Below are 25,072 nucleotides of genomic sequence, written 5' to 3' on the forward strand. Positions count from 1 at the left end.
ATTATCAAGACAAACTTGTTTCAGTGACATAATTGAGTTGGCATGATAGCACAAACAGACTTAGGTAGATTCCTCCCTGTTTCAGTCTGTTTTCTTCCATTTCGTAATCAACCGAATATGACCCTGGCCAATACCACTTCACTACATCTCCAACCCCCTCTGTGTGTATTCTAACGCAGTTCAAAGGGCTGGGCAAATCCTCTCCCAAACCGCTGCTTTGATCCAAACACGGGGTGTGTGTGTAGCTGGGTGGACATGGGATTATGGCCCTATAGATGGCTATAAACTATTTCTGGGCTACTGGTTTGCACGCACAGGCAAAATGCATAAGAACGCACACACGCATGCACGCACGCACCTTTATGACATAGTTCTATCTGACTACACTTATGTAGCCTACTCTATGAATACTATTCACTAGCCACTGTTATCGTGTTAGGGACAGAGGAAGTAGTGGTGTGTGTGTGTGTGTGTGTGTGTGTGTGTGTGTGTGTGTGTGTGTGTGTGTGTGTGTGTGTGTGTGTGTGTGTGTGTGTGTGTGTAGTAACCTGAGCACATAGGGAAAGCGTTCCTAGGATTCCAGGCCTGTTTGGGGTGGTGTGACTGGAGCCTGCGGGTCTCTGGGGGAATGTGGGCTGTGCAGGGAAGAGGCTACGGAATAATAGGTGAGTCACATCCCCCTAACACACACACGCTCCAGAAGCCCCAATGTCTAACCAATGAAGAGACGAGAAGCCCCAATGTCTAACCATTGAAGAGACGAGAAGCCCCAATGTCTAACCAATGAAGAGACGAGAAGTCCCAATGTCTAACCAATGAAGAGACGAGAAGCCCCAATGTCTAACCAATGAAGAAAAGAGAATCCCCAATGTCTAACCAATGAAGAAAAGAGAAGCCCCAATGTCTAACCAATGAAGAAAAGAGAAGTCCCAATGTCTAACCAATTAAGAAAAGAGAAGCCCCAGTGTATAACCAATGAAGACACGAGAAGCCCCAACGTCGAACCTCTGAAGAAAAGAGAAGTCCCAGTGTCTAACCAATGAAGAGAATGGAAGCCCCAATGTCTAACCAATGAAGAGAATGGAAGCCCCAATGTATAACCAATGAAGAGAGGAGAAGCCACAGTGTCTAACCAATGAAGAGAAGAGAAGTCCTAATGTCTAACCAATAAACAAAAGAGAAGCCCCAATGTATAACCAATGAAGAGAAGAGAAGCCCCAATGTCAAACCCATGAAGAAAAGAGAAGCTCCCGTGTCTAACCAATGAAGAGAAGATAAGCCCCAACGTCTAACCAATGAGGAGACGAGAAGCCCCAATGTATAAACAATTAAGAAAAGAGAAGCCCCAATGTCTAACCAATTAAGAAAAGAGAAGCTCCAATGTTTAACCAATAAAGAAAAGAGAAGTCCCAATGTCTAACCAATGAAGAGAAGAGAAGCACCAGTGTCTAACCAATGAAGAGAAGATAAGCCCCAATGTCTAACCAATTAAGAAAAGAGAAGCCCCAATGTTTAACCAATGAAGAGAATGGAAGTCCCAGTGTCTAACCAATTAAGAAAAGAGAAGCCCCAATGTTTAACCAATGAAGAGAAGAGAAGTCCCAATGTCTAACCAATGAAGAGAAGAGAAGTCCCAGTGTCTAACCAATGAAGAGAAGAGAATTCCCAGAGTCTAACCAATGAAGAGAAGCACCAGTGTCTAACCAATGAAGAGAAGAGAAGCCCCCATGTCTAACCAGTGAAGAGAAGAGAAGCCCCCATGTCTAACCAATGAATAGAAGAGAATCCCCAATGTCTAACCAATGAAGAGAATGGAAGCCCCAATGTCTAACCAATGAATAGAAGATAATCCCCAATGTCTAACCAATGAAAAGAATGGAAGCCCCAATGTCTAACCAATGAAGAGAATGGAAGCCCCAGTGTCTAACCAATGAATAGAAGAGAATCCCCAATGTCTAACCAATGAAGAGAAGAGAAGCCCCAGTGTCTAACCAATGAATAGAAGAGAATCCCCAATGTCTAACCAATGAAGAGAATGGAAGCCCCAATGTCTAACCAATGAAGAGAAGAGAAGCCCCAATGTCTAACCAATGAAGAGAAGAGAAGCCCCAATGTCTAACCAATGAATAGAAGATAATCCCCAATGTCTAACCAATGAAGAGATTGGAAGCCCCAATGTCTAACCAATGAAGAGATGAGAAGCCACAGTGTCTAACCAATGAAGAGAAGAGAAGCCCCCATGTCTAACCAATAAAGAAAAGAGAAGTCCCAATGTCTAACTAATAAAGAAAAGAGAAGTCCCAATTTCTAACCAATGAAGAGAAGCCCCAATGTCTAACCAATGAAGAGAAGAGAAGCCCCAATGTCTAACCAATGAATAGAAGAGAATCCCCAATGTCTAACCAATGAAGAGAATGGAAGCCCCAATGTCTAACCAATGAAGAAAGGAGAAGCCACAGTGTCTAACCAATGAAGAGAAGAGAAGGCCCAATGTCTAACCAATCAAGAAAAGAGCCAAATAAAATAGTCAAATGTTATATGTTAAAGATGAGCTCAAGCCCAGTTCTAGACCCAGTTCCAACCCTCTCACCGCAGGGTTAGGCTACCCTGACTGGGCCTGTTTGAACAGACCTGTCTGCCTAACCCTGGAACTAGACCAGTGAGTCTCATCATTGGTTTCTAAATCGTGATGAGACATAGGGAGCTCTGATCCAGAAACATTCCTGGCCCTAACCCGATGATGTGTAATCGTGAATGTATAATGGGCCATGTCAAAGAATTATATACCCCACAAGACCTTGGTCAAATAACCCACGTAATAAATACAATACTTGTCTCTGAGATGCGCTTGATTTAGCTTGGAATTTGCTCTTTGGGGACATTCCCGTGGCTCCATTGTACCGGGCAACCTAAACCAAGCGCATTAGCTCAAGTATTTGAAAGTATTTAACATGTATTTGACCCAGGTCTGTCCCCCACCCACAAAACCACCTATGGCTTACAATCCCTGTTTCATTGTCTTTGCTAGTGAACCACACACACACACACACACACACACACACACACACACACACACACACACACACACACACACACACACATACACACACACATCCATACACACACACACACACACACATCCATACACACACACACACACACACACTAGATTGAGATCAAACACTCCGGACTGTAAAGTATAACAACCAGCGCTTCATTTGACTGGAGCATCTTCAGTTCCAATATATTGTTTTGATAGAAGATAAAAACTGATCCAAAGCTAAGTGGCTTTCATCTGTGCAGACTAACATCTTTGTGTGTGTGCGTGTGTGTGCGTGTGTGTGTGTGTGTGTGTTTTTAGGAGCTAGGAACAGTGAACAGCCACCCGAGCTACGGTTCACCAGCTACCATATAAAAAGGCGGAGACAGTAGGTGTGCATCAAATATGGGACCACGACACTGAAAACAGCTTCTATCTCCAGGTCATCAGGCTGTTAAATAATTACCACTAGCCAGCCGGTCCTTAACTTTAGTCACTGTTACTAGCCGACTACCACCCTGTACTCTTACATTGCTCGTTCTAATATTTCTTTACATTTTGGGGATTTGAGTGTATTGTTTTGTATTGTTAGGTATTACTGCACTGTTGTAGCTAGAAACACCAGCATTTCCCTACACCTGAGATAACATCTGCAAAATATTTGTACGCGACCAATAAATTGATTTGATTTGCATGCGTGCACATTTGTGTTTTGTTTTAACAGCATATGCAGTTTTTTTGTTTCCTTCTGTCCTTTCGTGTCCCATCATAATCATATTCAGATGCATTATTAAAGGGCCATATTTGGGGGTTTATCCCCACTCCAGTCTCCAGTAGCCAAAATGTGTATCGGGAGTCAAAGATGATAGCACAAAGAGTGAAATGCATGCACACACACATATACACAGACACAGACACACACAAACACACACAGACACAGACACACACACACACACACACACACACACACACACACACACACACACACACACACACACATATACACACACACACACATATACACAGACACACACACACACACACACATATACACACACACACATATATACACACACACACACACACACACATACACACACACACACAGATTGGCTGGCACCCCGGGCATGCTGGCAGCTTGGAGTCGGCGGTCTCAAAGAGAGGCTTTTCAAACAACTTCATAGAGGAAATTAAACCACAAAGACACAAAGACACAGCCAGCCCTCCAGCATAGCTACTGTTACAAACTCCCCCCTCCCTCCGTCCACCCCTCTATTTCTCCCTCCATCCATACATCTCTCTCATTCCTCCATCCCTTCTTCTCCTTCCTTACATCTCTCTCCCTTCATCTATTTTCTACCCATCCAAACAGCTCCCCCCCTCCTATCCTTCCCTCCCTGGCTCTCTCTCTTCCTCTCTTTACCCCTCCATCCATCCATCTCTCACTCCCTCCCTCTGTTATTCCCTCCCGCCCTCTCTCCACTCCGCACTAGTTTTAAGCCTTGTCCGCACTAGTTTTAAGCCTTGTCCGCACTAGTTTTAAGCCTTGTCCGCACTAGTTTTAAGCCTTGTCCACACTAGTTTTAAGCCTTGTCCGCACTAGTTTTAAGCCTTGTCCACACTAGTTTTAAGCCTTGTCCGCACTAGTTTTAAGCCTTGTCCACACTAGTTTTAAGCCTTGTCCACACTAGTTTTAAGCCTTGTCCACACTAGTTTTAAGCCTTGTCCACACCTAAGCCTTGTTCTCATTGTTTCACAATGAGAACATTGTGAAACATTGTCAATGCATGTCAGTCCAATGTAAACCATTCTAGTAATATATAATTGATGGTCCATTAAATACCGTTTATTGCATTTCCTGAGCACATCCAACTTTCTTTGCATACTGCTCAAATGAATGCAAAAACACAAGTTATATATAGGGAGATTACAAGTCATGACATTATACAAGCTTGCTGAATATTTTTTTTTTTTTTTTTTTTGGGGGGGGGGTTGATCAGCTTTAATATTGTAGATACTGTAGATTGTAGCTTCTTCCATTAATGTAAAATCTAAATCTAAACTATGAAATAACACATATGGAGTCATGTAGTAACCAAAAAAGTGTATATTTATATTTTTTATTTGAGATTCTTTAAAGTAGCCATCCTTTGCCTTGATGACAGCTTTGCACTCTCTTGGCATTCTCTCAACCAGCTTCACCTGGAATTATTTTCCGACAGTCTTGAAGGAGTTCCCACATATGCTTAGCACTTGTTGGCTGCTTTTCCTTCACTCTGTGGTCCAACATATCCCAAAACATCTCAATTCAAATCCAATTTTATTGATCACATACACATGGTTAGCAGATGTTAATGCAAGTGTAGCAAAATGCTTGTGCTTCTAGTTCCGACAGTGCAGTAATATCTAACAAGTAATCTAACAATTCCCCAACAACTACCTAATACACACAAATCTAAAGGGATGAATGAGAATAATGGATTGAGGTTGGGTGATTGTGGAGGCCAGGTCATCTGATGCAGCACTCCACTTTCCTTCTTGGTCAAATAGCCCTTGCACAGCCTGGAGGTGTGTTGGGTCATTGTCCTGTTGAAAAACAAATGATAGTCCCACTAAGCCCAAACCAGATGGGATGGCATATCGCTGCAGAATTCTGTGGTAGCCATGCTGGTTAAGTGTGCCTTAACCTCTTCAACCTATGGGGGCGCTATGTCATTATTGGATAAAAAAACGTGCCCGTTTTAAGCGCAATATTTTGTCACGAAAAGATGCTCGACTATGCATATAATTGCCGGCTTTGGAAAGAAAACACTCTGACGTTTTCAAAACTGCAAAGATATTATCTGTGAGTGCCCCAGAACTGATCTTACAGGCGAAACCAAGATGAAACTTCAAACAGGAAATGAGCAGGATTTTTGACGCTCTGTTTTACTCTGGTCTCCTTATATGGCTGTGAATATGCTGTGAACGAGCTTATGCGCTCTGCCATTCGTCCAAGATGTCTGCAGCATTGTGACGTATTTGTAGGCATTTCATTGGAAGATTGGCCATAAGAGACTACATTTGCCAGGGGGCCGTCCGGTGTCCTTTGTCTAAGTTGGTGCGTAATTCCCAGTGGCAATTATTTTACCATGCGATACAGAAGGAGACTCATACTTCCAGGAACGATACATCATTGAAGAAATATGTGAAAAACACCTTGAGGATTGGTTCTAAACAACGTTTGCCATGTTTCAGTCGATATTATGGAGTTAATTTGGAAAAAAGTTCGGCGTTTGGATAACTGAATTTTCGGGTTTTTTTGGTAGCCAAATGTGACGCACCAAACGGACCGATTTCTCCTGCACAAAAAATCTTTCAGGAAAAATTTAACATTTGCTATCTAACTGAGAGTCTCCTCATTGAAAACATCCAAAGTTCTTCAAAGGTAAATGATTTATTGAATGTTTTTGCTGGTTTTTGTGAAAATGTTGCCTGCTAATGCTAACAATAAATGCTAACGCTAAATGCTAGTTTGCTATGGTAGAGAAGCATATTTTTGAAAATCTGAGATGACAGTGTTGTTAACAAAAGGCTAAGTATGAGAGCTAGCATATTGATTTCATTTCATTTGCGATTTTCATGAATAGTTAACGTTGCGTTATGGTAATGGATTGAGGCTGTAGTCATGATACCGGATCCGGGTTGGCTCGACGCAAGAAGTTAAATTCTAAATAAATCATCAATAGTGTCACCATCAAAGCACCACCACACCATCACACCTCCTCCTCCATGCTTCACAGTTGTAACCACACATGCGGAGATCATCCGTTCACCTACTTTGCGCTTCACAAAGACACAGTGGTTGGAACCAAAAATCTCAAACTTGGACTCATCAGACCAAAGGACAGATTTCCACCGTTCTAATGTCCATTGCTCATGTTTCTTGGCCCAAGAAAGTCTCTTCTTCTTATTGGTGTCCTTTAGTAGTGGTTTCTATGCAGCAATTCAACCATGAAGTCCTGACTCATGCAGTCTCCTCTGAACAGTTGATGTTGAGATGTGTCTGTTACTTGAACTCTGTGAAGCATTTATTTTGGCTGCAATCTGAAGTGCAGCTAACTCTAATAAAAGTATCCTTTGCAGCAGAGGAAACTCTTGGTCTTCCGTTCCTGTGGCAGTCCTCATGAGAGCCAGTTTCATCATAGCGCTTCATGGTTTTTGCGACTGCACTTGAAGAAACTTTCAAAGTTCTTGAAATGTTCCTTATTGACTGACCTTCATATCTTAAAGTAATGATGGACTGTCATTTCTCTTTGCTTATTTGAGCTGTTCTTGCCATAATATGGACTTGGTCTTTTACCAAATAGCGAAATCTTCTGTATACTACCATTACCTGTTACAATAATTCTAGTAGGAACTCGAACCTAGGTGCAGAGAAACACAGCAAGCAGAGGTAAGGGTTCATCCAGAACTTTTACTTTGAGTCTAAACAGAAACAAGGCGACCACACTAAATAAAACATGAGACCTAAGCAAGGATACAGGCCAACTGAGGAACCTAAATGACAACCAGGTGAACAGAGAAGGTAATTAAACACAGGTGAATCCAATAAGAAATAATCAGGGTAACCTGGAAACCAGAAAACAGGGTAAGGGTGCCCTCCAGCGGTAACCTAAGGAAACAACAAACAAATCAAACAGAAACTGTGACATTACCTTGTTACAACACAATTGATTGGCTCAAACGCATTAATTAAGAAGCAAAGAAATTCCACAAATGAACTTTCAACAAGGCACACCTGTTAATTGAAATGCATTCCAGGTAACTACCTCAAGAAGCTGGTTGAGAGAATGCCAAAAGTGTGCAAAGCTGTCATCAAGGCAAAGGGTGTCTACTTTGAAGAATCTCAAATCTCTTTTTTTTTTTTTTTGGTTACTATGTGATTCCATGTGTCATTTCATAGTTTTGATGTCTTCACTATTATTCTACAATGTAGAAAATAGTAAAAATAAAGAAAAACCGTGGTAAGTGAGTAAGTGTGTCCACACGTTTGACTGTTTCCCCAGTTTGTTAAGTTACAGCCTTATTTTAAAATAGATTTAAAAAATAAATCCTCAGCAATCTACACACAACGCCCCATAATAACAAAGCGAAACATTTGTGGCAAATGTATTAAAAATAAAAAACATAAATACATTATTTACATAACTATTCAGACCCTTTGGCTCAGGTGCATCATGTCTCCATTGATCATCCTTGATGTTTCTACAACTTGATTAGAGTCCACCTGTGGTAAATTCAATTGATTGGACATGATTTGGAAAGGCACACACACCTGTCTATATAAGGTCCCACAGTTGACAGTGCATGTCAGTGGAAAAACCAAGCCATGAGGTCGAAGGAATTGTCCGTGGAGCTCTGAGACAGGATTCTGTCGAGGCATCGATCTGGTGGGAAAGGGTACCAAAAAATGTCTGCAGCATTGGCGGTCCCCAAGAACACAGTGGCCTCCATCATTCTTAAATGGAAGAAGTTTGGAACCACGAAGACTCTTCCTGGAGCTGGCCGCTCCGCCAAACTGAGCAATCAGGGGAGAAGGGCCTTGGTCAGGGAGGTGACCAAAGACCCAATGGTCACTCTGACAAAGCTATAGATTTCCTCTGTGGAGATGGGAGGACCATCCAGAAGGACAACCATCTCTGCATCTCTACCACCTTTATGGTAGAGTGACCAGACGAAAGCCACTCCTCAGTAAAAGCCACATGACAGCCCACTTGAAGCACACCGGACTTGAACACGATCAAACATCTCTGGAGAGACCTGAAAATTGCTGTGCAGTGACACTCCCCATCCAAACTGACCGTGAATCTCCATATCTTATTAAAATATATTTTCCTTTGTTATTTTCCACCAACCCTACCACCCCTCCCGCTTCTACTTCCAGCTTATACATACCATATACATTTTATGGACACAGCAATTCTGCAGAGCTGGGAAGGTTGTAGAGAACCAGTTCGGATTTAAATGTAACTTTTGTACATTTATTACCAAGAATGAACAAGCTCATATATATATATATATATATATATATATATATTTAAAAATATATATGTTATTGGTTGCAATATTCTTTTTCAATTGGAAAATTCAAAGTTTGAATCCGGCGTTGTTTTGCGTCCCAGTTCATAAACCATGTGCCATGGAAAAGGTCCCGAAAATCTCTTCCCAACTATTTTGCAATCTATATGGCAGGGCTGTCAATGTTTTGGTCCTTAAATGAAACTGGTATACTTTTTTATTTATCACAGTGTTCTTTAGCAAATTTTGGTCTTTAATGCAGAGCTGACAGTCAAGTTCATTACTTTCTCCCCGTTCCACTTGCCTCTTCCATTTTTGCGATAATGCTGCAATTAGTTGGTTGTAATTTTGAGTAGAGTAGACATTTCCATATATTTAGTTAGCTTCATGTGTGACATAACTCCACCACTCCTTTTTATGATATAATTTACAAAGATTATACCTTTTTTTAATCAATTAGTATATTTGAGTTGAACCACAATTGTAAGGAACGACGCTGCAGAAGAGAAGCAGGTACGGGGAGTTGACATTTAATATGGAAGGAACAGGCAACAGGACAGGAACAGCGTCAGAAGTGGGAAACATAAAGACAGACAACACTGCAGCAGTGGAGAGCAGAGCAGGGAACTGACATAAAGACAGACAACACTGCAGCAGTGGAGAGCAGAGCAGGGAACTGACATAAAGACAGACAACACTGCAGCAGTGGAGAGCAGAGCAGGGAACTGACATAAAGACAGACAACACTGCAGCAGTGGAGAGCAGAGCAGGGAACTGACATAAAGACAGACAACACTGCAGCAGTGGAGAGCAGAGCAGGGAACTGACATAAAGACAGACAACACTGCACACTGCAGTGGAGAGCAGAGCAGGGAACTGACATAAAGACAGACAACACTGCAGCAGTGGAGAGCAGAGCAGGGAACTGACATAAAGACAGACAACACTGCAGCAGTGGAGAGCAGAGCAGGGAACTGACATAAAGACAGACAACACTGCAGCAGTGGAGAGCAGAGCAGGGAACTGACATAAAGACAGACAACACTGCAGCAGTGGAGAGCAGAGCAGGGAACTGACATAAAGACAGACAACACTGCAGCAGTGGAGAGCAGAGCAGGGAACTGACATAAAGACAGACAACACTGCAGCAGTGGAGAGCAGAGCAGGGAACTGACATAAAGACAGACAACACTGCAGCAGTGGAGAGCAGAGCAGGGAACTGACATAAAGACAGACAACACTGCAGCAGTGGAGAGCAGAGCAGGGAACTGACATAAAGACAGACAACACTGCAGCAGCGGAGAGCAGAGCAGGGAACTGACATAAAGACAGACAACACTGCAGCAGCGGAGAGCAGAGCAGGGAACTGACATAAAGACAGACAACACTGCAGCAGCGGAGAGCAGAGCAGGGAACTGACATAAAGACAGACAACACTGCAGCAGCGGAGAGCAGAGCAGGGAACTGACATAAAGACAGACAACACTGCAGCAGCGGAGAGCAGAGCAGGGAACTGACATAAAGACAGACAACACTGCAGCAGCGGAGAGCAGAGCAGGGAACTGACATAAAGACAGACAACACTGCAGCAGCGGAGAGCAGAGCAGGGAACTGACATAAAGACAGACAACACTGCAGCAGTGGAGAGCAGAGCAGGGAACTGACATAAAGACAGACAACACTGCAGCAGTGGAGAGCAGAGCAGGGAACTGACACATACAGGGGAGGTATAAACAGGTGATTGAGTCCTGGTGAGTCCAATATTCACTGATGCGCGTGACGGGGGAGGGCAGGTGTGCGTAATGATGGTGGCAGGAGTGTGTAATGCAGGGCAGCCGAGGGGAAGAGAGAGAGCAGGCGTGACACACAATATTTGTTGTATTATTTGTTCTGTCTTTTCTGGTGGATTAAACTGAAATTGCAACCAACTTTCTATGGCTTGTTTTAAAAATAGCGATATTTTGGAGATTATTTCATTTTCAAATAACCAAAAGTGAGAGGTTGTAATCTCAATAAAGGGAAAAGGGCCTTTCTTGAACATGGGGTGAAACATTCTTGTTAATTTGCTAAACCATTTGGATTTAAATATAACGTTTGTAAATGTATTAGCAAGAGTGAACAAGCACACTAAAAAGATGAATGTAGTCAATACACACATACTGAACATAGTCAAACTTGCAGACAAACAAAACATCAAAACTGCACGCAAAACCAAAATAACACATGCACTCACACAATTTAACACATAAACCTCCCCATACACACATGTGCATGTACTGTGTATAAACACACACACACACACACACACACACACACACACACACACACACACACACACACACACACACACACACAAACGTACATACTCTGTGCATACATTCACTCTCTTTCGCCCACAGCCACGACAGTGCACTCTGCTGACCTGATACACCCGCACACACACACACACTCAGAGAGAGAGAGTGTTGACAGTGCGCAGTGTAGGCCACAGTGGGGTCCCAGAGAGAGAGTGTTGTCAGTGAGCAGTGTAGGCCACAGTGGGGTCCCAGAGAGAGAGTGTTGTCAGTGAGCAGTGTAGGTCACAGTGGGGTCCCAGAGAGAGAGTGTTGTCAGTGAGCAGTGTAGGCCACAGTGGGGTCCCAGAGAGAGAGTGTTGTCAGTGAGCAGTGTAGGTCACAGTGGGGTCCCAGAGAGAGAGTGTTGTCAGTGAGCAGTGTAGGTCACAGTGGGAGAGAGGGATGGAAGGAGAGGGAGAGGGAGAGGAGAGGCGGAAGTGTTGTTAGGTTAGTGCGAGGTTGATAAGGTTGGGACGAGGGGTGGCACAAGGGTTAAAGGTGAGGGGTAGGGGCGAGGTTAGCAAGGGTGAGAACTAGGAAGTGTGGAGTGTTGGAGGGGTGTGGTGGGAGTGTATGTCCTAGACTTTTGTCTGAGACAGGGATGTTTGTGGGGCTCTCTACTGACTGACTGGTGTCCTAACATAATGATTACCATGAGTATTACACTCCTTACTCCTGATCCAGCTGTGGAGAAGATACCACATTTACATGTACATTAATCATTTAGCAGACTCTCTTATCCAGAGTGACTGACAGTGCATTCATCTTAAGGTAGTGAGGTAACACAACTACACATGGGGAGAGGTAAAAGCAGGGGGAGGAGAAAGGAGGTGAGAGGTGGAGGAAAAAGAGATGAAGGGGGAGGAGAGACTTCACTATGAGGCAGCTCCAAAAATCACACACTGCAGACAGCCAGACTGTGTCTCTGTGTGGATAGACAGACATGGCAGCTGGTCTCAGAACAGGTTTCTGGTGAGTGCTGGTATGTAGAGAACTCCACTGCCACAATGCAAGCATCAGCCACTCACACTCTGGCGAGGTCCCCCCTGATATATCTCACTGTCAATCCCAGAGTCATCAATCCCCGAGAGAGAGAAAAAGAGAGAGAGAGTGAGAGAGAGGAAGAGAGAGAGAAAGAGGGAGAGTGAGAGAAAGAGAGAGAGAAAGAGGGAGCAAGAGAGTGATAGAGTGAATTAGACGAATAGGGGTTAGGCCTTTGCCCAGTACAGAGTGCAGCCCTCCCCTTCTTGCCTCTCCCCACAATGGATTCCAGATGTCAGAACGATAAACAAACGGATTGTCATATGAGGCACTCAGGAGCACTACAGACCTATATTGTTCTCATCCATAGAGGAATGCATGGCTCAAGAATCAGCTCTGAGATATCACACCTCTCACGTCTAGCTGTCCATACTGTTTCCGACACACACAAACACACACCACCCATTCTAGTACACACACATGCACACACACACACGCCAGACATGCATGTAGTGCAGAAACAATGTAGTGTAGGTGTACAAATCTCCAATATCTTCCCATAACAAGCTATCCAATCAACATTTTGACCGCTTGGCTACTTGTTTTTTTTGGCTACTTGACTTCTTACCTACTTGGCTTCTTGGCAGCTTGGCTAATTGGCTTCTTGGCTACTTGGCTTTTTGACAACTTGGCTACTTGGCTTCTTGGCTACTTGGCTTCTTGGCTATCCCCAATACCTTTCATGTGCTTTGAAGTGTTCCTGCTGTGTGTGTGTGTTTGTGTCCACACAGACGTGTGTTTAAAGTAGTAGTGTGTATTTCTGTGTGCGTGTGTATGTGCAGGTGTGTTTAGATACTGTGGTCCAGCTGTTACGTAACATATGGAGAAATTAGAGTGACATGAGACAGTGTGTGTTATTTTCCAGCTGCTTTCTGGGAAGCGCGGTCCAGCATACCCACAGAGCCTCTGTTTTCCTCTCCTTTTCACTGTAACACCACATACCAAGAATTATACTACTGGGACACCGTAACATTCCCACATGTAACACCCTCCTCTTCTCTTTTCTCAACTATGGTCTCCTCTTCTCCCCTCCTCTATTTCCCTCCTCTCCTCTCCTCCCCTCTCCTCCCTCCCCTCCCTCCTCTCCTCTCCTCTCCTCTCCTCTCCTCTCCTCTCCTCTCCTCTCCTCTCCTCTCCTCTCCTCTCCTCTCCTCTCCTCATTCCCAGGCAGAGTGGGTGCAGGTTAACAGGTTTACAGTGACTACAGGGCCTCAGGGCTCCAGTCTTTCCCATGCAACCTCATAGGAGGGTCTTTGTTTCTACCCTCCAGGCTTTGGGGGTCCCCACGGCTGTGCTGTGCCCCACTCCTCTCTCCCCACAATGGGCCTTTATCCTGCCAAGGCCCCCCTGCCCACACCTACCTCCATACAGCGACTCCAACCAGGACCACAGGAGCGAGAGGGGGGCACAGTGCTACCTGGGGCAACCCCCTTTCATGCCCTGTCCTCTCTCTCTCTCTCTCTCACACACACTCACACACACACACACACACACACACACACACACACACACACTTAACTCTGCAAGACTTAGTATGCAAAACTAACAATGCAAGAGATTTTGTTGTAGGCAGAACGCATCGTACAATTCTATTACTTTGACGCAATGACGCACGACTCAGCCCATACTCTACACAGACTGGTATGGCATAGCCAATCAGTGCTGTAGTAGGCCTATATGCAAATAGACCATTGCCATATATGGATTTGTGCTATTAACATTGAACTGGACTGTGTTTACAGCATGAGCGGTCCTAAGTAGATCAGCTTTTTTTGAGATCAAAGTGAGAGCTGCATGTAGCCACTTGTGCACATTTGTTCATATTATTTACTAGTTAGTGAGTTCTTAGCCCAGTTATAGATCATTTGTAGGCAGCAGCGGGGGAGTGGTCTTACAAGAGCACAATACATGTACACTTCTAGACATCTTTGAAAAGCAAGTCGGTTATACAGATTTTTTGTATTGTATTTTAAAACAGGTTGAAGAAGCTACATCACCAATAGGCAGAGGGTATGAAGGAGTGGATAAACCGGCTAATGTCAAGCCCTGCATGTTTTTTTTCCTAAAGTCTCATGGAATGTAGGCCTATATTGAACACCACACATTGGCTGCTACTGTAGGCTGAATGATAGAACACCTATTTCCATGTTAACATTTTATGAGATACATTTTCTCTAATGTGTTTGATGGTAGGCCACTCTGGTAGCCATACATTATGATCAAATAGCCACGGTAGCCTACTTGACCACTGTCTGAAACTGTAACTTAAAGTGGGTACAGCCTCAGTGTTCACAGTAAACACACGCTTGAAGTTGCACATCATTTTCACAATGTTAACCTTTGCGTTCAGCAGACCTGAAATTTGCTCAGTACCGGAAAGAAATGAGGTCACTGGTCATAGGCGTCTTGTCATGTGTCTGACATGTACAGTATATTACATATGTAAACCTCAATGTAACATAAAGCATAATCCAGGGTGATGAACGAAGGCCAGAATATCTGACAAACAATTACTTACAATTACTTTAACAATTACTTTAAATTACTTTAACAATTACTTTAACAATTACTCTGTTGGGAATTGAAGATTTCTCTCCATCTTTTCTTTCTTTCTTCACTCCTCTAACAGTCAAACTAAACAATGTCCTGCCAAGATTTGGGGTAGCTATGGTAACTGGAGCCAGGCAGGGGCCACCGCAGGCCCCAGTGTTGTCATAATTGCTGAGGGAAGAGAGCATTCTAGAAGCGCTTATGAAGCCCTTCCAGAGAGGGAATAAGTTACAGATCAGAATTACTCTGTGACCTGCCTAAACTCTGTGGTGCCTGAACACACACACACATATAAACACACACACAGACCCACACATGCGCACACACACACAGACGCACACAAACACACACACACATTATGACTAGGTGATGAGTGGATCCCACACAGCCACATACAGTGAGGAGGATCCAGAGCCACGCCCCAAATCAGCACCATAAAAACACAAGCCAGTGCTATCCTTCATCCAACGGGGAACGAAGGTTCTTATGACTTCCGCATTGCCTCGCTTATTAACAACAGCTTCATAAAACCACACACAGGCTTATTACACTAACACACACAATCTCTCTCACACACACACACACACACACACACACACACACACACACACACACACACACACACACACACACACACACACACACACACACACACACACACACACACTCTCTCTTCTAGTAGACCTAGTAGATAAGTAGGACAGAGAATATCAGCTTCTAAAGCCATGGAGTAGAAACCCAGCAAAACTGTGAGTGGTCATCCCTTTTTCACTTCCTCTCTCTCTACCTCATCCCCTCATCCCTTCCACTCCCTTCTCTATATCATGACTTCCACCGAAGTCGCTTCCTCTCCTTGTTCGGGCGGCGTTCGGCAGTCGGCATCACCTGTCTTCTAGCCATCGTCAATCCATTTTTCATTTTCCATTTGTTTTGTCTTGTTTTCCTACACACCTGGTTTTCATTTCCCGCCATTAATTGTTGTGTATTTAACCCTCTGTTCCCCCCCATGTCTTTGTGTGGAATTGTTTGTTGTAAGTGCTTGTGCACATGTTTACTGGTGTGCTTTGGGTTTTGTACCTATGTTGGTTTTTTGTAATTAAACTGCTCCGGCTATTACCTAGTTCTGCTCTCCTGCGTCTGACTTCCCTGCCACCAGTTACGCACCCCTTCCACTCTCCCTCATCCCCCCATCCCGCTCTCCTTCTTCTCCAGTCTTACCTCTCCACCACGTTGACTCCAGCAGGTGCGGAGAGTCCTCCACCACCATCTCTTCCTCACACAGCATCATACCCTCCCTCTATTTTTCACCTCATCCCCCCATCCCGCTCTCCTTCTTCTCCAGTCTTACCTCTCCACCACGTCGTCTCCGCTCCAGCAGGTGAAGTCCTCCACCACCGTCTCTCCTTCACACAGCATCTCCGGCAGCACCGCGAAGAACAACTTGTAGCGCTGGACGTAGCTCAGAAACTCCCTGGGATGGAGAGATGGAAAGAGAGGATGGAGAGAACAGGGAGGACGGAGGGCGACAGAATGGAGAGAGATGGAGACAAAGACGGGAGAGAGGAGGGAAAGAGGGTTGAGAGGTAGGCCCCAGACAGATAAACGGTATGGCACATTTTCTGCCACATTATCAGAGCCCCCCGTTAGGTGTGGGCCGCGGGTGGGCAAATTACAAGGGACTTTAAATCATAGGTTTAAATCATATTATTAATCACATGACACTCGCCAGACTGACAGACACACACACACACAAACACAGAAACACACACACATTTGTTGTGAGATATCATAGCCTGATCCAATTCTGATGATAACATCAGCTGTCATAGAGTGAGAAAGAGAGAGAGAGAGGGAGAGAGAGACCGACAGAGCGTTAGAGAAAGAGTTAGAAAAAGAGAGATAGAGAAACATAGAGATAGATAGAAAACATAGAGACAGTGTCTCCTGACCCCTCCTATCTCAGCCTCCAGTATTCATGCTGCAGTAGTTTATGTGTCGGGGGGCTAGGGTCCGTTTGTTATATCTGGAGTACTTCTCCTGTCCTATCCGGTGTCCTGTGTGAATTTAAGTATGCTCTCTCTAATTCTCTCTTTCTTTCTCTCTCTCGGAGGAACTGAGCCCTAGGACCATGCCTCAGGACTACCTGACATGATGACTCCTTGCTGTCCCCAGTCCACCTGGCCGTGCTGCTGCTCCAGTGTCAACTGTTCTGCCTGTGAGTATTATTATTTGACCATGCTGGTCATTTATGAACATTTGAACATCTTGGCCATGTTCTGTTATAATCTCCACCCAGCACAGCCAGAAGAGGACTGGCCACCCCACATAGCCTGGTTCCTCTCTAGGTTTCTTCCTGGGTTTTGACCTTTCTAGGGAGTTTTTTCTAGCCACCGAGCTTCAACACCTGTATTGGTTGCTGTTTGGGGTTTTAGGCTGGGGTTCTGTACAGCACTTTGAGATATCAGCTGTTGTACGAAGGGCTATATAAATAAATTTGATTTGATAGAACATAGAGATAGAGATAGAAACAGAGAGATCGAGTTAGAAAACATAGAGACAGAGATAGAAAATATAGAGATTGAGATAGAAACATAGATAGAGATAGAAATAGAAACAGAGATCGAGTTAGAAACAGAGAGGTAGAAAACAGAGATTGACAGAGCAATATAGATAAAAACAGAGAGTTAAAAAACAGGGTTTGACACAGAGGTAGAGATAGAAACAGAGATATAGAGTTAGAAAACAGAGAGATAGAGACAGAAAACAGAGAGATAGAAACAGAGAGATAGAGTTAGAAAACAGAGAGTTAGAAAACAGAGAGTTAGAAAACAGAGAGACAGAGATAGAAACAGAAAACAGAGTTAGAAACAGAGAGATAGAAACAGAGAGATAGAGTTAGAAAACAGAGCGATAGAGATAGAAACAGAGCGATATAGATAGAAACAGAGAGAGTTAAAAAAACAGAGTTAGACACAGAGAGATAGAGATAGAAACAGAGCGATAGAATTAGAAACAGAGAGATAGAGTTAGAAACAGAGAGATACAAACAGAGAAATAGAGTTAGACACAGAGAGGTAGAAACAGAGAGATTGTCACGCCCTGACCGTAGAGATATTTTTATTCTCTATGTTTGGTTGGTCAGGGTGTGACTCGGGTGGGAAACTCTATGTTCTTTATTTCTATGTTTTGGCCGGGTATGGTTCTCAATCAGGGACAGCTGTCTATTGTTGTCTCTGATTGGTAATCATACTTAGGTAGCCTGTTTTGCCACCTTAGTTTTGTGGGATGTTGTTTTTGTACAGCTCTGGGTAGCCTACCGAACATTACGTTCCGTTTCCTTTTGTTGTTTTTAGGTGTTCATTTTTAATAAAGACAAAATGTACGCCTACCACGCTGCACCTTGGTCCGATCATTTCAATGAGTGTAACAGAGATAGAGATAGACGCAGAGAGTTAGAGTTAGAAACAGAGAGATAGAATTAGAAAACAGAGATTGGGTTAGAAAACAGAGACAGAGAGATAGAGTTAGACACAGAGAGACAGAGAGAGTTAGAAACAGAGAGATATAATTAGAAAACAGAGATTGGGTTAGAAAACAGAGACAGAGAGATAGAGTTAGACAGAGAGATAGAGTTAGTAACAGAGAGATAGAAACATATATATAGAAACAGAGAGATAGATTTAGAAAACAGAGAGATAGATTTAGAAAACAGAGAGATAGAGTTAGAAACAGAGGCAGACACACAGATACAGAGTTCAGAGTACGACAGATGGACATAGATATATAGATAGATAGATGGATGGATAGATCGACAGACAGATGGCAATATGTGAGACTGAGAAGACAGAGACAGGTACTTGTCATTCTGCTGGTGGGTCCGTCATGCTTACCTAGAGATCTTTTTCAGACTTCTAGGTTTATCATTCCTGGAGTGTTTCAGGGTGAATGAACTGAGGATGGAAGAACGATGCAAGTAGGAGGGATGCAGGGAGAGAAAACAAGGGGAGGAACAAAAGGAGGACAAAACAAAACAAGGAGGGGAGGGAGAGAGGAAGAAATAGTCGTGTTGAGCAATTAGTGCTTCGGTTTTGGTTCGATCATTTTTTAAAACATTAAATGCGTTGTGTGGGTTGAATGCTGTAACAACACAGAATAAAACCATTTCTAAAAGTCCCATGATGTTAGTGACTGCCCATTACTGCTTATCCCTTATTAACCATAATTTATTCACATTACTTTACTTAGACCGCTGCTCCTGAGTGGCGCAGCAGTCTAAGGTACTGCATCTCAGTGCTAGAGGCGTCACTACAGACCCTGGTTTGATTCCAGGCTGTATCACAACCGGCCGTGATTCGGAGTCCCATAAGCCAGTGCACAATTGGCCCAGCCTTGTCCTGATTTGGCCGGGGTAGGCCGTCAGTGTAAATGAGATAATAATTGTAAATAAGATAATAATTTGTTCTTAACTGACTTGCCTAGTTAAATAAAACCAAAATATATATATTTCAGTTGTTGTGTATATTACATTTGTTTATTTGATGACTTTATTATTTAATTCCAAGTCATCATCTCATCTCTACGGAGCTGCTGCCTATACTGTCTGATAAAGTCACTATTTTACTAGTTCTTCAAAGTAAATAAGACATACTTTTATGACTGCTGAATGCCAACTATCAATTGTCATGTATTCTCAGGTAGAGATACTTCATGAAGCAACTGCTCTATCCCTCTCAATAGCACATTCTTCTGTCACTTCTCTCCCTCCATGTCTGCCCCACACTAATCTAACATAGCAGGCATTAAAAAAACAGACCAGACAAGTAGGATTATGGTCATTGTAGTTAATTACCACGTTTTCTGTCCTGTTGGAAACTACAACTACCTACTACATCGCACGTTTCGGGATTCATCTGATTTATCTCTAGAGAAACTGTGCAACGTGCGCATTGATCTCACAGAAGAATAAAAAAAATAAAAAATAGAATTCACATAATTGAACTGACATCAGTCAATTAGGTGTTTAAAACCCCCCAAAATCACAGATATTTCAGTTAATCGTTCAGCACTAAGAAATAATCAGTTGATGGGTCAAGGGTCAGTCATGCATATTCATAGGTCAGAGTGAACCCCCCCACACACACCCGTCCCACACCCCACACACACCCCAAGGTGAGACACACAGCAGTTTGTCATCAACACAAACAACCCATGACACAGTGTTAAAACAATCGTTGAAGTCATACAAGTGAGAAATGCACATCTGAGAAAACAATTACAATTGTATATGTATATCACTCCTTTTTTCTCAAAATATTAGTGTCTGGGAACAATAAAAAACATTTCATTGAATTCCCATTAGAAGTAACTATCCCATTGGATAAACACATGTATTACATTTGACTGGAAACACAAAATGAATTATGCAAATGTCATTTCCCCTTTTTATTCTACTCTCATATATATCATATTCAGTGTCTACTGGCCTTGTGCCTCTGCCCCAGTGTAAACGGCCATGTATGTGATGTGGCTGCTGCACACTGGACTTTAGGTAGGCTGGCAGAGGGCTGGTACTGTTGGCATAGAGCAAGGTGGCAGCACCAGGGCAGGAGTGGCAGCTAAACTGACACCGGCACAGTGATTCATGGATCTGGGTCTATGGTCCAAGGTCGGAGGGGCAGACGGGGGTGTGTGTATTCAACTTGGTGTGCATGTCTGCATGCCTAATATGTGACTGTGTGACTGTGTGCCTATGTGATGATAGAACTGAAGTGGGCAGCTGATCTGAGCTGGGGCTATGATAGTCTGGGTAAACAGGAAGCTGTCCGTCCGTATTAATCTTCCCCCATTCCTGTGGGCATTGCCCTGCCAGCTCCTGTGGGCAGTGGGCACAGGGTGCCTCAGAGGACGAGGTGGAGGGGGAATCGGACACGGCCAAACACAACATCCCATCTAGGCTGTGTGAGAGGAGTGTGTGACACACTGTATGTCTGTATGTGTGTGTGTGGGTTTTACTTCCCAAAAAGTCTGCTGGAAATTCACAAAAACAAAGCTGTGTGTGTGTGTGTGTGTGTGTGTGTGTGTGTGTGTGTGTGTGTGTGTGTGTGTGAGACAGGAACACTATACTCTATGTACAATATTGGGGTGTCCTTTGACCAATGATTATCCCTGTCACATAATATATGTTCATTTACGTTTATTTATGATGGTCATGTGATGGTCAGCTGTCACCAGGCCTGGATCAAATACATATCTATTTCCTTTCAAATACATTAGATGTGCTTGATTGAGCGTGTACAGCAGAATGGATCAAACACAATAGTCCCAAAAGTGCAAGCTCCGCCAACGCCCAAGGCTCACCACAGCTAAGGCTAATGTAAGGCTAAGGATAATGTAAGGCTAACGTAAGGATAATGTAAGATAAATTAAGCAGAACATTTTGACATCTGACTTGTGATTTCACATTTCTGCTTTTCTAAAAATATTGTTTGTCCCAACCTTACCTCCTCAGGTGGGCAAGGTTTCCCATCAGCTGTTCCTGTGGGGGAATGGAGGGGATGATAGAGGGAGGGGCGGTTGATGATGTCACCGTGGGGGTCATGAACTCTGGGGTGGGGTCAGGGTGGACGCTGGTGGTGGGCTCCTTACCAGACAGACCACACACTTTATCTACCTGCAGGAAGAGAGAAACACACAGAATGATGACACAAGGCATGATGTCTATAACACACAGGATAATGACACATGGCATGATGTCTATAACACACAGGATAATGACACATGGCATGATGTCTACAACACACAGGATAATGACACATGGCATGATGTCGACAACACACACGATGATAATGACACATGGCATGGTGTCTACAACACACAGGATAATGACACATGGCATGATGTCTATAACACACAGGATAATGACACATGGCATGATGTCTACAACACACAGGATAATGACACATGGCATGATGTCTACAACACACAGGATAATGACACATGGCATGATGTCTATAACACACAGGATAATGACACATGGCATGGTGTCTACAACACACAGGATAATGACACATGGCATGATGTCTATAACACACAGGATAATGACACAAGGCATGATGTCTACAACACACAGGATGACAGACTTAGAAGGCGGCAGGGTAGCCTAGTGGTTAGATAGTTAGACTAGTAACCGGAAGGTTGCAAGTTCAAACCCCCGACCTGACAAGGTACAAATCTGTCGTTCTGCCCCTGAACAGGCAGTTAGCCCACTGTTCCTAGGCCGTCATTGAAAATAAGAATTTGTTCTTAACTGACTTGCCTAGTTAAATAAAGGTAAAATAAAAACAGACTTAGAAGATGGAGAAAGAGAGATATGGAGAGAATGGATCTTGGATGTACAGTATGTAGACAAGGACGGGATGATAGAGCTATTGCCAAGACTGATGTGTGCATGTGTCAGTCTTTTGAGTGGCATATGATTAATGACATTAAAGCCCTGGTATCCCCTATGAGGAAACAGACAGGTCAGGCAACGACCGCCACACAACCCATCCCAATGCTCTCTCATTGGCTGAAAAGCCTGGTGTTATTAAGTGCTCCTCTTTTGGGCAGATGGATAGTCCAGCGGTGAGCTGAAAGAACCTTCATAATCACTGTCTGTCTGTGTAGTGTCTTCGTCCGCTCATTCAATCATTGTCATGACTAGTGAACACACACACACACACCTCTCAAATACTGTGCGCCTAGGGGCACACTAAACAATGGAATACACAAAACATAAACATGCACTTTTTTCCATACCAAGCAGAAAGGGGAAAGGAGGATATATTCAGGGGTTGAGAAGGGGTGATGGAGGGGTGAGTAACCACCAGAGCAGTAGAAAAATGCGTGACAGTTACAAAACCGCAGGTCGTCATGTGCCAATGGGGCGGCCTATAAATATGGTAAGCTTCTGGGGCTAGAAGGTGTGTGTGTGTGTGTGTGTGTGTGTGTGTGTGTGTGTGTGTGTGTGTGTGTGTGTGTGTGTGTGTGTGTGTGTGTGTGTGTGTGTGTGTGTGTGTTAGGAGGATCAGTCATCACGTGCCCTATAAAGGCATTTTAAATGGAGGTTTCCTCATAACAGAAGGGCTATTCCCGACTCAGCACCCTCCCACCAACCTTCTACTAGAGACCTGCTGAATGAAACAGTCCATGTCCTGAAGGTGGAGTCACTGAGAGACTGAGTTAGATATTCTACAGATGCTATAGTTGGTTAGCCTATAGGGAGAACCATGCCTCTGTACTGCCACACTGCCTACCTCTCTGCAACTCTTCTCTCTCTTTGTCTGTCCCCTTTCTCTCTCTCTCTCTGTTTCTCTGCATCCCTCTCTCTCTCAGCCTCCGTTTCTATACAGTATATCACAAAAGTGAGTACACCACTCACATTTTTGTAAATATTTGATATTTGTAATATTTGTATGTCTTTTCATGTGACAACACTGAAGAAATGACACTTTGCTACAATGTAAAGTAGTGAGTGTACAGCTTGTATAACAGTGTAAATTTGCTGTCCCCTCACAATAACTCAACACACAGCCATTAATGTCTAAACCGCTGGCAACAAAAGTGAGTACACCCCTAAGTGAAAATGTCCAAAATGGGCCCAAGGTGTCAATATTTTCCAGCACTGCCTTAACGCTCTTGGGCATGGAGTTCACCAGAGCTTCACAGGTTGCCACTGGAGTCCTCTTCCACTCCTCCATGACGGCATCGCGGAGCTGGTGGATGTTAGAGACCTTGCACTCCTCCACCTTCCGTTTGAGGATGCCCCACAGATGCTCAATAGGGTTTAGGTCTGGAGACATGCTTGGCCAGTCCATCACCTTTACCCTCAGCTTCTTTAGCAAGGCAGTGGTCGTCTTGGAGGTGTGTTTGGGGTCGTTATCATGTTGGAATACTGCCCTGTGGCCCAGTCTCCGAAGGGAGGGGATCATGCTCTGCTTCAGTATGTCACAGTACATGTTGGCATTCATGGTTCCCTCAATGAACTGTAGCTCCCCAGTGCCGGCAGCACTCATGCAGCCCCAGACCATGACACTCCCACCACCATGCTTGACTGTAGGCAAGACACACTTGTCTTTGTACTCCTCACCTGGTTGTCGCCACACACGCTTGACACCATCTGAACCAAATAAGTTTATCTTGGTCTCATCAGACCACAGGACATGGTTCCAGTAATCCATGTCCTTAGTCTGCTTGTCTTCAGCAAACTGTTTGCGGGCTTTCTTGTGCATCATCTTTAGAAGAGGCTTCCTTCTGGGAAGACAGCCATGCAGACCAATTTGATGCAGTGTACGGCGTATGGTCTGAGCACTGACAGGCTGACCCCCCCACCCCTTCAACCTCTGCAGCAATGCTGGCAGCACTCATACGTCTATTTCCCAAAGACAACCTCTGGATATGACGCTGAGCACGTGCACTCAACTTCTTTGGTCGAAGATGGCGAGGCCTGTTCTGAGTGGAACCTGTCCAGTTAAACCGCTGTATGGTCTTGGCCACCGTGCTGCAGCTCAGTTTCAGGGTCTTGGCAATCTTCTTATAGCCCAGGCCATCTTTATGTAGAGCAACAATTATTTTTTTCAGATCCTCAGAGAGTTCTTTGCCATGAGGTGCCATGTTGAACTTCCAGTGACCAGTCAGTATGAGGGAGTGTGAGAGAATGACACCAAATTTAACACACCTGCTCCCCATTCACACCTGAGACCTTGTAACACTAACGAGTCACATGACACCGAGGAGGGAAAATGGCTAATTGGGCCCAATTTGGACATTTTCACTTAGGGGTGTACTCTTGTTGCCAGCGGTTTAGACATTAATGGCTGTGTGTTGAGTTATTTTGAGGGGACAGCACATTTACACTGTTTTACAAGCTGTGCACTCACTACTTTACATTGTAGCAAAGTGTCATTTCTTCAGTGTCGTCACATGAAAAGATATACTCAAATGTGATATTCTCTCTCTCTCTCACACTCACACTCACACACACACTCACACACACACAGAGCAGCTG

The 25,072-nt window shown here is 43.9% G+C and overlaps 1 protein-coding gene across 2 annotated transcripts in view; it reads right to left on the bottom strand.

The window, feature by feature from the left end:
• The window catches only part of LOC115101581 (glypican-5-like), a 305,660-nt gene that overhangs the window by 140,439 nt on the left and 140,149 nt on the right, over positions 1 to 25,072 (bottom strand). The window contains exons 4-6 of one of the 2 annotated variants that reach the window (XM_065005796.1): positions 21,528 to 21,697; positions 18,918 to 18,977; positions 16,376 to 16,498 (exon numbers count right to left, since the gene is read on the bottom strand). In XM_065005796.1, the coding sequence (XP_064861868.1) occupies positions 16,376 to 16,498; positions 18,918 to 18,977; positions 21,528 to 21,697 (353 nt within the window). The remainder of the gene's footprint in view (positions 1 to 16,375; positions 16,499 to 18,917; positions 18,978 to 21,527; positions 21,698 to 25,072) is intronic. The other variant, XM_065005797.1, reaches the window with a different exon arrangement.

The sequence above is a fragment of the Oncorhynchus nerka genome, linkage group LG20 (genome assembly GCF_034236695.1).
Source record: "Oncorhynchus nerka isolate Pitt River linkage group LG20, Oner_Uvic_2.0, whole genome shotgun sequence".
Lineage (NCBI taxonomy): Eukaryota > Metazoa > Chordata > Actinopteri > Salmoniformes > Salmonidae > Oncorhynchus > Oncorhynchus nerka.